The 12780-nt window shown below is 43.7% G+C and overlaps 1 protein-coding gene across 1 annotated transcript in view; it reads left to right on the forward strand.

Moving 5' to 3' along the window:
* LOC104123798 (sucrase-isomaltase, intestinal) overlaps positions 1–12780 on the forward strand; it is a 55987-nt gene that overhangs the window by 19214 nt on the left and 23993 nt on the right. Inside the window, exons 7-11 of the mRNA XM_035891688.1 lie at positions 2698–2823; positions 3855–3986; positions 9934–10047; positions 10162–10278; positions 10365–10449. Of these exons, the coding sequence (XP_035747581.1) occupies positions 2698–2823; positions 3855–3986; positions 9934–10047; positions 10162–10278; positions 10365–10449 (574 nt within the window). The remainder of the gene's footprint in view (positions 1–2697; positions 2824–3854; positions 3987–9933; positions 10048–10161; positions 10279–10364; positions 10450–12780) is intronic.

Below are 12780 nucleotides of genomic sequence, written 5' to 3' on the forward strand. Positions count from 1 at the left end.
GGCTGGCACACCGGTGGCCACAGCTCCACCTCTGGCCCCACTGGCATCCACCTGGGTGCTCGATAGGACATGGAGGCAGAAGCAAATCACCATCCAGCTCTTGAACCACATTGTATTGGCGATGTCCCAGACTGGCTGCCCTTCCCAGCCAGGAGCGACCCAGGGCACCGCCGGACCCGGGGGGGGGGTGCCCCGGGGTTCCTCCTGGGGAAGGCAGCGGATGGCACGCAGGCATCCTGCCAGGGCACCGGGCTCTGCCTTCAGCCACAGGATTAATATTTGTCAGCTGGTTTTCCCTCTTCCTCTTGTCCAAGGGGAGAAGCCTGTGCACCAAACATTTTATTTCATTAGGGAGTTCTTTTGTTTTGGTCTGTCTTTTTAACCTTGTTTGTAGAGGTCCCTCTCTGTTTACAGTGGAGGAAGCAAGGGCAAATTGTGCATCTGCTTCAGGAGCACAAAGTGGTGGGGTTCACAGAGCTCATCTTGCAGCCTTGGCTGGTCTAAACCAAGCTCTGCTGCCTCCTCAGATGAATTTATCCTTAATAGGGCGAGTGTGGTTCTGACAGAGAAGCAGACTTCTTGCCCCAAGGCCTGCCATGCTCTGCTGGACACCTCGATGTGGGCTCATGGGGTGTCTAGGAGATCGTCCCAAGCCATCCGTGCCCCATTCAGCTCTCCACAGGAAACACCAGAAGAAACTGAAAGATGGTCTGGGGGATCAGGTGTGTCCACACAAGCTGGAAATAATGAATGACACCTGTAAGCAGACGAGACTGCACCATGATGGCAACAGCATGTCTCTGCCCACCAGCCTCCCTCTAGGGAGGGGGCCACCTTCATCTGTCCCGGGCCTCTCCTGGCAAGGGCACAGGGATGGCTACGTGCAGCTGTGTTGGGAGCATGCTGCTGAGAGCTGCTCTTGCTTCCTCTGAAGGGCTTAGCCTCCAGCAAAGTTGGAGGTGAAGTAGGCATTGAGGAGGGTGAAGGGAGTTAAGCCCGGTGGAAGGGGATGAGTAGCAGGCATGCAGGACAGCTGTGCTGCTCAGCCAGGGCATCCTTCCTGGAGGGACCCAAACCATTAACCTCACCAGTTGTTCTGGCCTCCTCCTGCTCTTTCTTAAGTGAGATAGCAGCATCCCAACAAGCGAAAGCACACTGTGTAGCCAAATTTGTAATGCTTAGTGCCTAAAGGTCACCTGTATGTCCACAAGCCATTCTTATTTGGGAGCCATTTACCCTGTGTGTTCCCCCAGCTCGGGTACATTAAAACATCCTCTGCTTTTCCCCGCTTCTCTCCTGCACCTCTTCTTCTGTCCAGTGCAGCCTGCACATCACACCAGCTCTAGCATCCATGACATATTTTAGAGCAATTTCAAGTTCGCCATTGCTTTCCCAGGTCAGACTCTTACTGCAGAAAATCCCATAGGAGGATGTGTCTTTATGCCTTGTGATCTCTGGAGAGCTTAGCAATGCAGAAGATACAGAGTGCCAGGAGTGCCTTGTTTTATTTAATTGAAGTAGATGGGGTTTAGCTGCCAGTATGCAAGTTTTGTTCTTTTTCGCTTAGCATAATTACCTAACTATGGAGATCCACATGGAAATAAGGGGGGGAACAGTTATTTAGCCAAAGGGAGTCAATAGCTGCAACTGATTAATAAGTCATGGGCCCTCACTAGCTACTTGATTTTCACGTATTGCCTGCAAGATTGTTAGAAATACTGAACAACGGCTAATTTCATGGGATCTAACCATTTAAAACTGTCCCCCAGAAAACACCAGTGTGTCCTAATGAGGCAACACCAGATTTCAGCTTACTTCTGGAACAGACACCTCGTGGCTGCTCGCTGCTTGTCCCCGGTTGCCGGAGCAGCTCTGACCGGGGCAGCAGAGCAGGATGCCTCGCTCCCCTGTGCTCTCAATCAGGTTTCCTCATGCAATTTACAGCTGGATTATGTGGAGCCAGTGGAAATCAAATATTTATAAAATCATATTTAACTCATTACCTCATGTTTCAGTTGAGAATTTTGGGACCACACAGTAACTCTGACCTTGAAGAGGTTTGTCAATGCCTGGCAACAGGATGCTGTGGGCCAGCACTGAGAGCAGTCAGTCCTAAGTAACTGAATTGCGCCAGGGTGGTGTGTAAATATAATTAAAACTTCAGAGAGCTCAAATAAACAGCAGACTCTTGATGGGTTAGTTCAGCTGGATGCGGCAAGAGAAATTAGCAAAGCTGGCCTTGCTGTGTAGCATCAGAGATTTGCCTGCTGTTGACCAAAGGGTTTGTGGACTTGGCAAGCGTCAGGTGGTGCGAGGCTCCATGTTGGGTTTCTGCCGGCGTGTGCCACGTAAGTGAAGGCATGTGCTCCTGTGGGGAGGCTGAGACCTCGGCGGGACCTTCATTTAGCATCAGCCTGGGTTTTATACAGCATGTCTTCTGCCAGGGCGTTCTTAGAGGTGGTGCTCACTGTGGGCATCACTCAGAGCCTCTGCTAAGGAGAAGGGTCCACCAGGAGAAGCACTTTTTTGAAGCCAAGTATACTGTATGGTGGGCCATTCTGGGAAGGAAACGGGGGCGTGTGATACCTGTGTCCTGATCTTCATGGCTTAAATGAGATGGGAGCCTCTCCCGGTGCTTCAGAATAATTTCTCTTCACCTCACCCTTTGCATTTCTGTATTCCTCGTTCCTGCTGCAGGCCATTGGGCGCCCACACATGCCTGCCTACTGGTCTCTGGGATTCCATCTCTCCCGATGGGGTTATGGCAGCATTGACGTTTTGAAGAAAACTGTTGATCGCATGCACTACTATGATATCCCATATGTAAGTATGAATTTTTCACTGTGTATGCTAATTTTACAATCCAAACCGAGACGAATAAAATTATAATAGAGGAAAAGTGATTATCATACAAAGAGAATTGTAGAATAAAAGGATGTGCATAATCTTACATAGTGGTTTTGCACGTAATACCTTTATAATACTTAAAAGAACATTTAAAGCAGGCTGTGAACATGAGGTTTAAGTGCTGCTCTTGGCTGCATAGCAGGTGATTCTGGTGTGGATTTACTGTCATGCAGTATGAGGTGCTAGCATTTTAAAAATAAACGATGCATACCACTGCCAAAGAGTTGCTAAACTAGGACTTCTACATTTCCATTTTGTCCATTGTTACTGAGTAAGTTTATAGGAGCTGAATTTGGCCTGACAATTATTTACAATTATTATAGCCAATCTCTTAGGTTTCATTTCATACATCAGTTACCTTTTAGAAATGCAGTTGCACACATTCTGATTTTCTGTATCAAATACTTCAATCATAGAATAATTTGGGTTGGAAGGGACCCCTAGAGGTCATCTAGTCCAACCCCCCTGCAGTGAAAAGGGACATCCCTAACTAGATCAGATTGCTCAAAGTCCCGTCCAACCTGGCCTTGAATGTTTCCAGGATGGGGCATCTACCACCTCCCTGGGCAACCTGTTCCAGTGTTTCACCACCCTCCCTGTAAAAAAAAATTGTTCCTTAAACCTAGTCTGAGTCTACCCTCCTTTAGTTTAAAACCATTACCACTTGTCCTACCACTACAAGCCCAGCTAAAAAGACTGTCCCCATCTTTCCCATAAACCTCCTTTAAGTACTGAAAGGCTGCAATCAGGTCTCCCCGCAGCCTTCTCTTCTCCAGGCTGAACAGGCCCAACTCTCTCAGCCTGTCCTCAAAGCAGAGGGGCTCCAGTCTCGGATCATTTTTGTGGCCCTCCTCTGGACCCGCTCCAACACTTCCATGTCCTTCTTGTGCTGAGGGCTCCAGAGGTGGACGCAGTACTCATGTGATGTTTACTTTAAAAATGTTTAGGATGTCCAACATTTTGATATTGACTACATGGAACGTCGCCTGGACTTTACCTATGATAAAGTGAATTATGCAGGTCTGCCAGAGTTCCTCCAGCAGCTGAAGAAGGAAGGAATGCACAATGTCGTGATTCTGGTAAATTAATGATGTTGCTAACTATTTCTCCATTTACAAGATCTATTTGCAGCATAGTGTTCATAGCAGTATCTAGGTATTAATGCACACATGCTACTGTAGCAGATTTTCCACTTTTGTCATTTGTTGAGAAGAGCTGAAGAACAATTTCTTACAGATTTCATATTTAAATTTGTTGCATCTAACAGGTATCTGTGTACCAGCAGCATCTCTATACCATAACATTAATTCTCTCTCACTTTTTCCCACACAGTTATTTGCCTCTGCTCGGGGCTGAGTGGAAATAGGATTGCTTTCATGCAATTATTTTCCTGAAAATGAACAAAAATAGCTGAATAGTGGAAAAAGTGTACTCCTAATCACTCTGGAAAGCTAGTAACTACAATTCACATTTCCTTATATTTACTTTTTATCGAAGTTAATGTAAGAGACATTTGTTTGCATGAAAATTTGTGGAAAATGTATGTTGAACCTGTAACCAAAATTGACATACAACGAAATGAATTAATTTGGGCAGAAGCGAAAATCAGAGCTTTCCGTCTTCCCCTGTCAATTTTCCCAACAGAGTTTATCGTTTCTCTCCAGCAAGTCCCCACGCATGTCCTTGTGCCGAAATTACTCTTTGTCACAATAGCTAAGTGAGTATCAACGGTGGCAAGGAAACTGGAGACCAATTAAATTGAAATATAAATAAAAAAATAAATAAAGAAGGGAATTAAATAAAAGTCCTTGATAGATGCATAAGACCTTGCTCTCCAGGGGCCCCCAGCAGCACAGTTACTGGAGGGCTGCAGTCCCCAGCGCAGGTGAGGAGGCTCAGGAACGCCAAGACCCAGAGCGGTGCACGCAGGGTGCAAAGCGTCACCTCAGAAAAGAGAGGTGTAATTTGTTCTCCATAACCATGAAGGACAGGATAAGAAGAAAAGTGCTTTAAATTGCAGCAGAAAAGATTTAAGGTAGACATTTGGCTGAAGCTGCCTGTCTGCAAGGCGAGCCGAGCAGGGAGCCGGCTGCCCGGGGCCAGGGGTCCCTCCCCGAGCGGGTGTTGCAAACAGGTCCAACAGATGCATCAGGGACGGCTCAGGCTGAGCTGACCCAGAGGGGAAGGAGAAGAAGACAATCCCCCAGGGTCCTTCTCAGGACTTTTTGTTGTAGTGGCAGTCTTCTATTTTCCAGCCTTAATGGTCAGCTTACACCTTTCATTTGGGTGCTACTATTCTTATTTACCCCAAACTGCCAGTCCCTCCTCCTTCTACTTTCTTTCTTGATATAGTTATTCGAGCAAGCGTCTTTTCCCTCATCTGTTTTTGCTAGGCTAAACAAATAGAAATATTTTATTCTCCTTTTATCAGCTGAGGTGTTCAGATCTCATTGTAGTAGGTGACCCCCCCATGTGCCCCAGCTTGAGTGCATTTGCCTGTGTAGCAGATTACTGGATTTCACAGTGCTCCAGACGATGCCCTCACAGTGTTTGGAGAATGGCAGAAATATTTCCTTCTTTCTGCTAAAAATTGTTTCATGACAAAGCCCTGTATCACATTTGCCTACGTTATATTGGTGGCTCATACTTGTAAGGAGACCAGTTAATTCAGCTGAATCATAGTGGACAGGCCCCTAATGTTTGGCCCCTAAGTTGGTCCAGTCCTTTTAAAATAAGGGCCATGTTCCTCATTTTGTCATGGGGGTCCTGTCAAAGGCTTGTGGGAAGAGAAACTGAATAGCAGTGTCCTAAATTGTGGGACGTTTCCTCTTTCACTTGTGCTGGTGTACCAGATGTTTACTGGAGTCAAGATAACCGAGAGCTACTGCAGTTTCCTCATCTAAAAATCACATTATCTTGTCAAATAGATAGATTAAGTCAGAAGTGCCTCCCTGTCCATATTTTTTCCTCCACAGTTGTAAAGCTTAGCATGTGACTGAGGATGGACTAGTCAGCACCACAGACACCCATATCAGTGTTTTCTTATTAATGTACAGTTATGAGGTTTGCTGTTCTTCAGTCTGCTGGGATGTTTTTGGTAGTTTCATTAAAAACACATGCTCTGTATTTATTATTGGCCTAATCTTCACTTTGTTGTACCATAATTGCATTTGCTGCTAGGAATCTCAAACAAAACCATGCAGCCCAAGTAATCAGTTACATATTGATAACAGAAATAGCAGCTTATATAGTGAGTGCGGTTTGCCAGCAACTTGTCCTCAAAGATACATTCCCATGAAGGTCCCGGTTCTTCTGCAGCTGTAAATCATGAGAAGCTCCAGGGTGCAGCAGTGAAAACAGCTTCCATCTGTGGAGGTCCAAGGCACAGAATTTAAACAGGAACAGGTTACTAAGTCACTCTGATGGAGAGCAATTTCAAGACAAAAATAGTCCAAAATTAACTGGATACATCATTGTAAATAACTAACCAAGTGGTAGACGAGCACATGTGCTGTCAGGACCAAGTGTTCTTTCCGACTATTAGGCAGCTTAGGCTCCCTGCATCCTCAGTACTGCTCTAAACATTATCTAATCTCTTACAGCTATAACATTAAATACCACCTGCTTATTTATTGGTTTATCTCAAAAAATGTTTGCAAGACATGAATATATCAGCAAAATACCACGAGTCTGTGGGAGTCCTTCCTGTGCACACTCTTGCCCTTCAGTGAGTACGTGGTAGTCGCCCCTTTTTCACCAAAGTTAGGTTGCCTCCAGTTGTTTTGCACTCACTGCTGGGTAAGAAGCTATAGGCAAGCAGTCAAGGTTTAGTGGGTGAGCTACGTTACCTTCTTATTTGTGACTTTAACTTCATCAACACTTTTAAAGCCCTTTCAGTTGCTCAGATGGCACATGCTAGAGTGGTGCAAGGGGCTGTTGCTATATAAATCTAAATTTGGCTGTTAGGCAGATGCGAGGAATATAATGATAATTCTTAAATCATGCAATGAGATAATGGGAATCCAGATAGGAAGCCCTTCTTTCCTCCTTCCACTAAACTGTAACTAAGGACTGTCTTCTGCTCTAGTTCTTTAGATAAGCTTGTGAAAAGGAACACAAGCTGATCCAGTTTGTCCTTCATTTTTTAAAAGCTAGTGGGAAGTATAGGTTGCACCGGTAGTGAAGTTTTCTATTTTCACTTTATTACAGTTGCAGATATTTCTGTCAAATTCTGACTGTTAGCGTTCTTTAGTGATGTAAAGCATTCCCATAAGTTGAGTCAGGAGCTGGAACTGTATGAAGGGTTTCATTTCCAAGTGACAGCAAAGCCATGCTAACTGCAGTCAAGGCAAGTGTAATCCGGTTTGATACTGAAAAACCAATTTTCTATTTAGATTCCCTTCAGGTAGTGAAAATAACGAGTGAGTTCCCCAAGTGTAGCAGATTGTTGGTGATTTCAGGAAAAGGGCTCTGACTGCAGTCACTTGGTGTCATGCAAAACCTCTAGGAAATGGATTTGGGGGAGATGGGTTCAGTCCTCCTTATCTCAGACTGCTGCAGTCACAAGCAAAGGGCAGATTCTAGCTGCCAGCAGCATTAACACCAGTAATCTGCCTGAGGCGGGGACCCTGAACTCAGCTGGGCCACCACTGCTGGGTTGGCTGGTGCCCCACCGTCAGGAAACCCAGTCCCCACCCTTGCATCCAGTGCTGGGAACCCTCCGTGCCTACGGTCACCTTGATAGTAGCATGGGCCCATTACTGGAGTCTCTAAATGCAGTCAGTCCTTCAGCACTTCTCCCTCCTGATCTCTTTCAGAAGCCACCTCTGTTCAAGGGAAATTTTGTGTAAGAGCGTCAGTACTTGGTCATCATTATTGCGCTGAATAATGTGCATGCTTCGGCTGAGTCAGAACAAATATATTCTTTAGAAACAAAGAAAGGAGTTCTCAAAGTAATAATGACTACAATGCAAAATGATAAACCTTATTACAGAAGAGGAGCTTTAATGAAAGACCCTGTATACCTTAGTCACACTAAAAATAGAAACAGCTAGGAATGACACAAGTGACAAATCACTTAGAAGTCAATAGCAACACGCTCATGATTCCAAATAATGCTTGATAACATTAACATTTTAAAGTCCAGCTCTTTGAGCTGTAGAGGTTAAAATTTCCAGCGATGAGTTTTTATGGATGTGGATCAAAATCTGTGTTTGGGGCCATAGGTGGAAGCGCATCAGTCTGGATAGGTGCTGGGTGCCCCCAGGTCTCAGGCAGTCAGTTGGAGTTAAGGGTGCTCAGCACCTCCTCTCCAAAAGTGGCTAAAAAGCTGAGTTAGGGAAGATTTAACAGACATGAACTTCCTCCCCCACAAACAACCCAGGAATGCATGGGAGGGTTTTGTTCTCTTTAGGACGATACTAAGCCTGCATAATATATTAGATTTATGCACTGGAATAACCTTTCAGCTGAAGGAAACCAGAACTTTGGATTAGGAGCAGCTAATTAAGCTGACTTCTTCCAGCCTTCACATCCCTTGAGAGACATCTTTTCCACAATTATAAGATAATTATTGCAGATGGACAGTTTTCTCTTTTCCAAAGCTGAACTGTTAAACAAGTTAAAAATGTAATGGACACTTATACTCTATGGAGGTGACACTGGAGCTAGATAGTTACAGTTGAACAGAATTTTGCATTTAAGGTAGGGATTTAGCAGGGGCTTTTAGTTTTGAGGCATGGAAGAATATACTTTCCTTACCAGGGCTATAGCTATCAGAGGGCTTACAAGTAAATCAGGCAATTAATTTAAGTATTAAAATGAGCTTTAAAACACGCCTTTGAAGAAATTTACCATTTGGGATCTGATATTTTTTGTTCTTAAGAAGTTTATTGGTTAGACTTTTAATCACATTTTAATTAAATTTCACTTAAATTATTGCAGAACCTATAAGCAAATGGAAGAATTATTTTAGTGGTGCTTTTCTCCATAGCGTTTCAGAACTGAAAGATTTTGCCTTAAGCAGAACCTGAGGGAATAACATTTTCTAAGAGAAAAGTAAAGAATTCCCTTCTAAAATGGCTTCAATCTTCCTCTGTTCTAAATAACACAAAGCAGATAGCTGCTCCCAATTAGGGATATAGTGCAAAGCGCACTTATCTCCTTTTAGTTCCAGTTGACTACTGAGCAGAGTTGAATATATCTCTTCATTCACTGACATCTCAAAGTATTCCTAATCTTATTACTTACTGGCAGGTGGGCTCCCTTTTGATGGGCTTGGTTGCTACTGGTGGCCCTCCTGAGGCAGAGAAGCTGGTGGTGTCAATGCCACTGGTGGCAATGGAAGGTGGTGACCACCCCAAGTAGTTGAAGGGGCAGCAAGGATGAGCTATGGGGTGTAAAATGCTGTGCTCTTCACGTCTGGGGAGATCAGAGATGTATGGCCCTGCAGGCAAGCATGAGTTGGGTTACTCTGCACCAGACTGGCATAAAACACCCTTGTCTGACATTTGGTTTGAAAGGGGGGCTAAAGAGGTCCTTGTGAGGTTGGATGTGTCCCAACTTCAAGCCCCTCAAGAAGTTTTAGTTATTCCAGCATTATGCTGCTGATGCTGAGGCAGCTGGAATGATAATTGCCCTGGAGGAAACCCAGAGGTGTCCGAGTGTGGGAATGCCCAGTGTGGCACCCCGCTCTGCCAAGCAGAGACCTCGGCAGGGGGGAAAGTAAAATCTAGTGCCTCTCTAAAATCATGTGAACATAGAATGTCTCATAAAAAAGAAACATGAGGGCATTTAATAATTTCACATCACTTTTGCCTTATACAAGAAATACTCATGACATATCTTTAATGACTTTTCCTAAATTATTATCTGTTCTCAACTCTTATTAAATTTTAATGCTGTTTTCTTCCAGTATTATTGCAATCTACATTAAGAACACAATCCAATTTTTTCTAAAATATACAAATAGAAAAGTAATTGTTACCTTTGGGATTTTGATAATGGAAATATAATCACTGTTTTCAGGACCCTTTCATAACTAAGGATGAAGAACCAGGCACTTACAGGCCTTATGATCTTGGAGAGGAAATGGGAGTCTGGGTGAACAACTCTGACGGTGTAACTCCTGCTGTTGGAAAGGTTGGTTTATTAAATTCTCTCATGCATTTGGTCTAGTGCTGCTTCAAAGTGATAAAGCAGCTGTGTAACAGAAATGAGAAGATGATAACCAAGTGTTACACCTGTGGACTCCAGGTCTGGCCCCCCGGAGACTCAGTGTTTCCTGACTACACCAACCCCAGGACAGTTGAGTGGTGGACCCAGATGTGTCTGGAGTTTAAGGATGTCCTCGACTACGATGGAATCTGGATTGTATGTCTCATTATATTTTCCCTCCCTTCTTTTAGAAGAAAACAAAAATGAGGCTTTTGACGTGTGTCTTACTCTCTTTACTAAAGGATATGAACGAACCATCCAATTTCTTAAGAGGCCAGTATCCTGGATGTGCTGTTAATGATATCAATAACCCTCCTTACATTCCTAGTAAGTAAAGTTTCCTTGACAATCTTTTTTTCCCTTTTTAGTCCCAGATGGGCTATTTCTTAGAAAAAATCCCATCCTCTCATTTTCCATCTTTCCCTGCCCATTCTGTACACTCACTTATATATTTGTTCAAGACCCCATTGGCTCAGCTTCAGTGGAGTATCAACCATAAACCACTTTCCTCTGTCACTGGGGCTGCCTTGTAACAGGACTAGAAAAATGGCCTTCCCTCCCATTCTCTGAGCAACTGGTCTGCATCAGAGAAAGGGCAAGATGCCTGTATACTGTAACTCAGCTACAGATTTATGGAAGGAGTAACCCTCCTGCCTTACCATCACCACTGCTAGTCCCAGGGATGGGCAATCTCTGCCTTTTCCACAAACCAGGACAAGGAAGGTGGCATCTTCCCAATGCCTTAATTCGATATGTTTTCTTTCTCTTAGGAAAGAAATTTTCATTGCTTTACTAGAAATAGGCTAAAAAGAAGTTTAAAAATGCCCGAGCCTATGGGAGACTGATAGGAATGGGAACACCTCTTCCAGTAGCCGAGTTAATGACGTGCTTATTCTTCCCCAGGAAGCCATGAGTACTTATAATTAGTGCCAGTAGTCCTGGCAATTAATCCAGCCAACATTTCCCCAGGAAAGCCCGACTGCCTGAGCAAAGCTAATATGCAGCAGAAGTTGATACATAAATTAGTTATTGACAGTGAAGTATTGGAAATGTCCCCTTTTTCCCTTCAGGCTGCTGTACTGTCATGTGAATTCTTCATTTTATTTATTAAAATTAATTTCTTTCCACTCTGAATACAAGAGAAACATAAACATAACAAAAGCATGACAAAATATTACAAACAGCTTGTAAATTATTGAAACGAGAAGCAGAGCTTTTAATTACGATTTTGGTGTTGGCTCTCTTTGCGGGGAAACAGCTGATTGTACCTGTTGTATACGGGCCCTGTGGGTCTTGCCATTGACCAGAGCCCAGGAATTGATGAGATATTTCCACCTTTGCCTTAAGTTACCTCCACTTTTTTCAGCATTCAGAGCTGTAAATAAAGGTGTGGGGAAGATGGCCAAAACAGCAGAGCTCCCTTTACCCTCACAAATATAGGACTGTGCTAATGGCCCATAAAGAGGCTTCTGACTATGAAGCTGAGCTTTACGACAACTAGCGTTGAAGTCTGAGCCATTATAGAGCAGTCAGAGACCTAGATAGCTACATGACATGTAAGGACAACAAGGGATGCTGAAGGCAGGGGTGTTTTGAGCCCAGTTTCTCTCTCTGACTTGCTCCTTTTCATGCACGTATGGACCTACTTCTGCTTGCGACTCACAGTGTGGGTCTCCCTTTTGCAGACAGGAGCCTAAAGCATTTTTTCCAAGATGTAGGAGATTTGTTTGCAATCAGTGTTTAAGGGCTTTCTTTTATATTCCACTTCATGCCAACACTGTGGATGCCCTTGGCTGTCCAAGCCCTTGACTGGTGTAGGTCTGAGGTGGGACCTAAGCTGCTTAGTCCAACAAGACATTAGGGCCTTCCTGGGGTTGGCAGGGTTTGGGGGGCTCACTGTTGTCTTAGGTGACTGAATCTGTGCAAGTCAGTGCCTCAGGCTTTTTGTCAATCCATCCTTCAGCCTCCTTATCTAAATTATAACCACGTTTACATGTAACCGTGGTTTGAACTTCTAAAACCAGATGTCCTTCAAATCAATTTTCTATAAAACACTTTATACTGAAGATTAATATGCAATTGTAAAATAATCAGTACAACTGAGGCAGAATACAAAATACTCAGAATAAGAATGAAGCATGAAAATATGACTCATGTGGCAGCATTTTCTTTCATATCCCACCTTAATTTTATGGGGCTAATAATTAGGTGCCACCAGGACATTAAGTGTGACTTTCACCAGAACCTTAGTGTCTTCTTCAAAGACATATCAGTCCAAGTTACCTGGAAATCACCTATAAATGAAGTTATTTCAGATGCAGATCAGCCACTCTGGAGTCTTTATGTCTAAAGACCCAAACGTGAAGATTCCAGCTGTGGTGGCACAGCAGAGCAGAGAGGCTAATGGAGTTTCAGGTACAGAGAAATGCATTTTGTAGTAATGAACTGCAAACATACAGTAATTTGAGATTAGGCAGTGAGATTGCTTGCTTATGCAGAAATATTTAGAATAGCCTGTGCACCTAAGCAAGAAAGCAAGAATCTTTGAGAATTTATCTTCTTTCTTTTTTTTTTTTGAGATGATTTTATAAGATTTGCAACTCCATCTCTAAAAATAAATACATTGTATACACCAAGCATCTGACCTGCCCAATTCCT

This window comes from Egretta garzetta, unplaced genomic scaffold (assembly GCF_000687185.1).
Source record: "Egretta garzetta isolate BGI_Z169 unplaced genomic scaffold, ASM68718v1 scaffold33, whole genome shotgun sequence".
NCBI classification, from domain to species: Eukaryota; Metazoa; Chordata; class Aves; order Pelecaniformes; family Ardeidae; genus Egretta; species Egretta garzetta.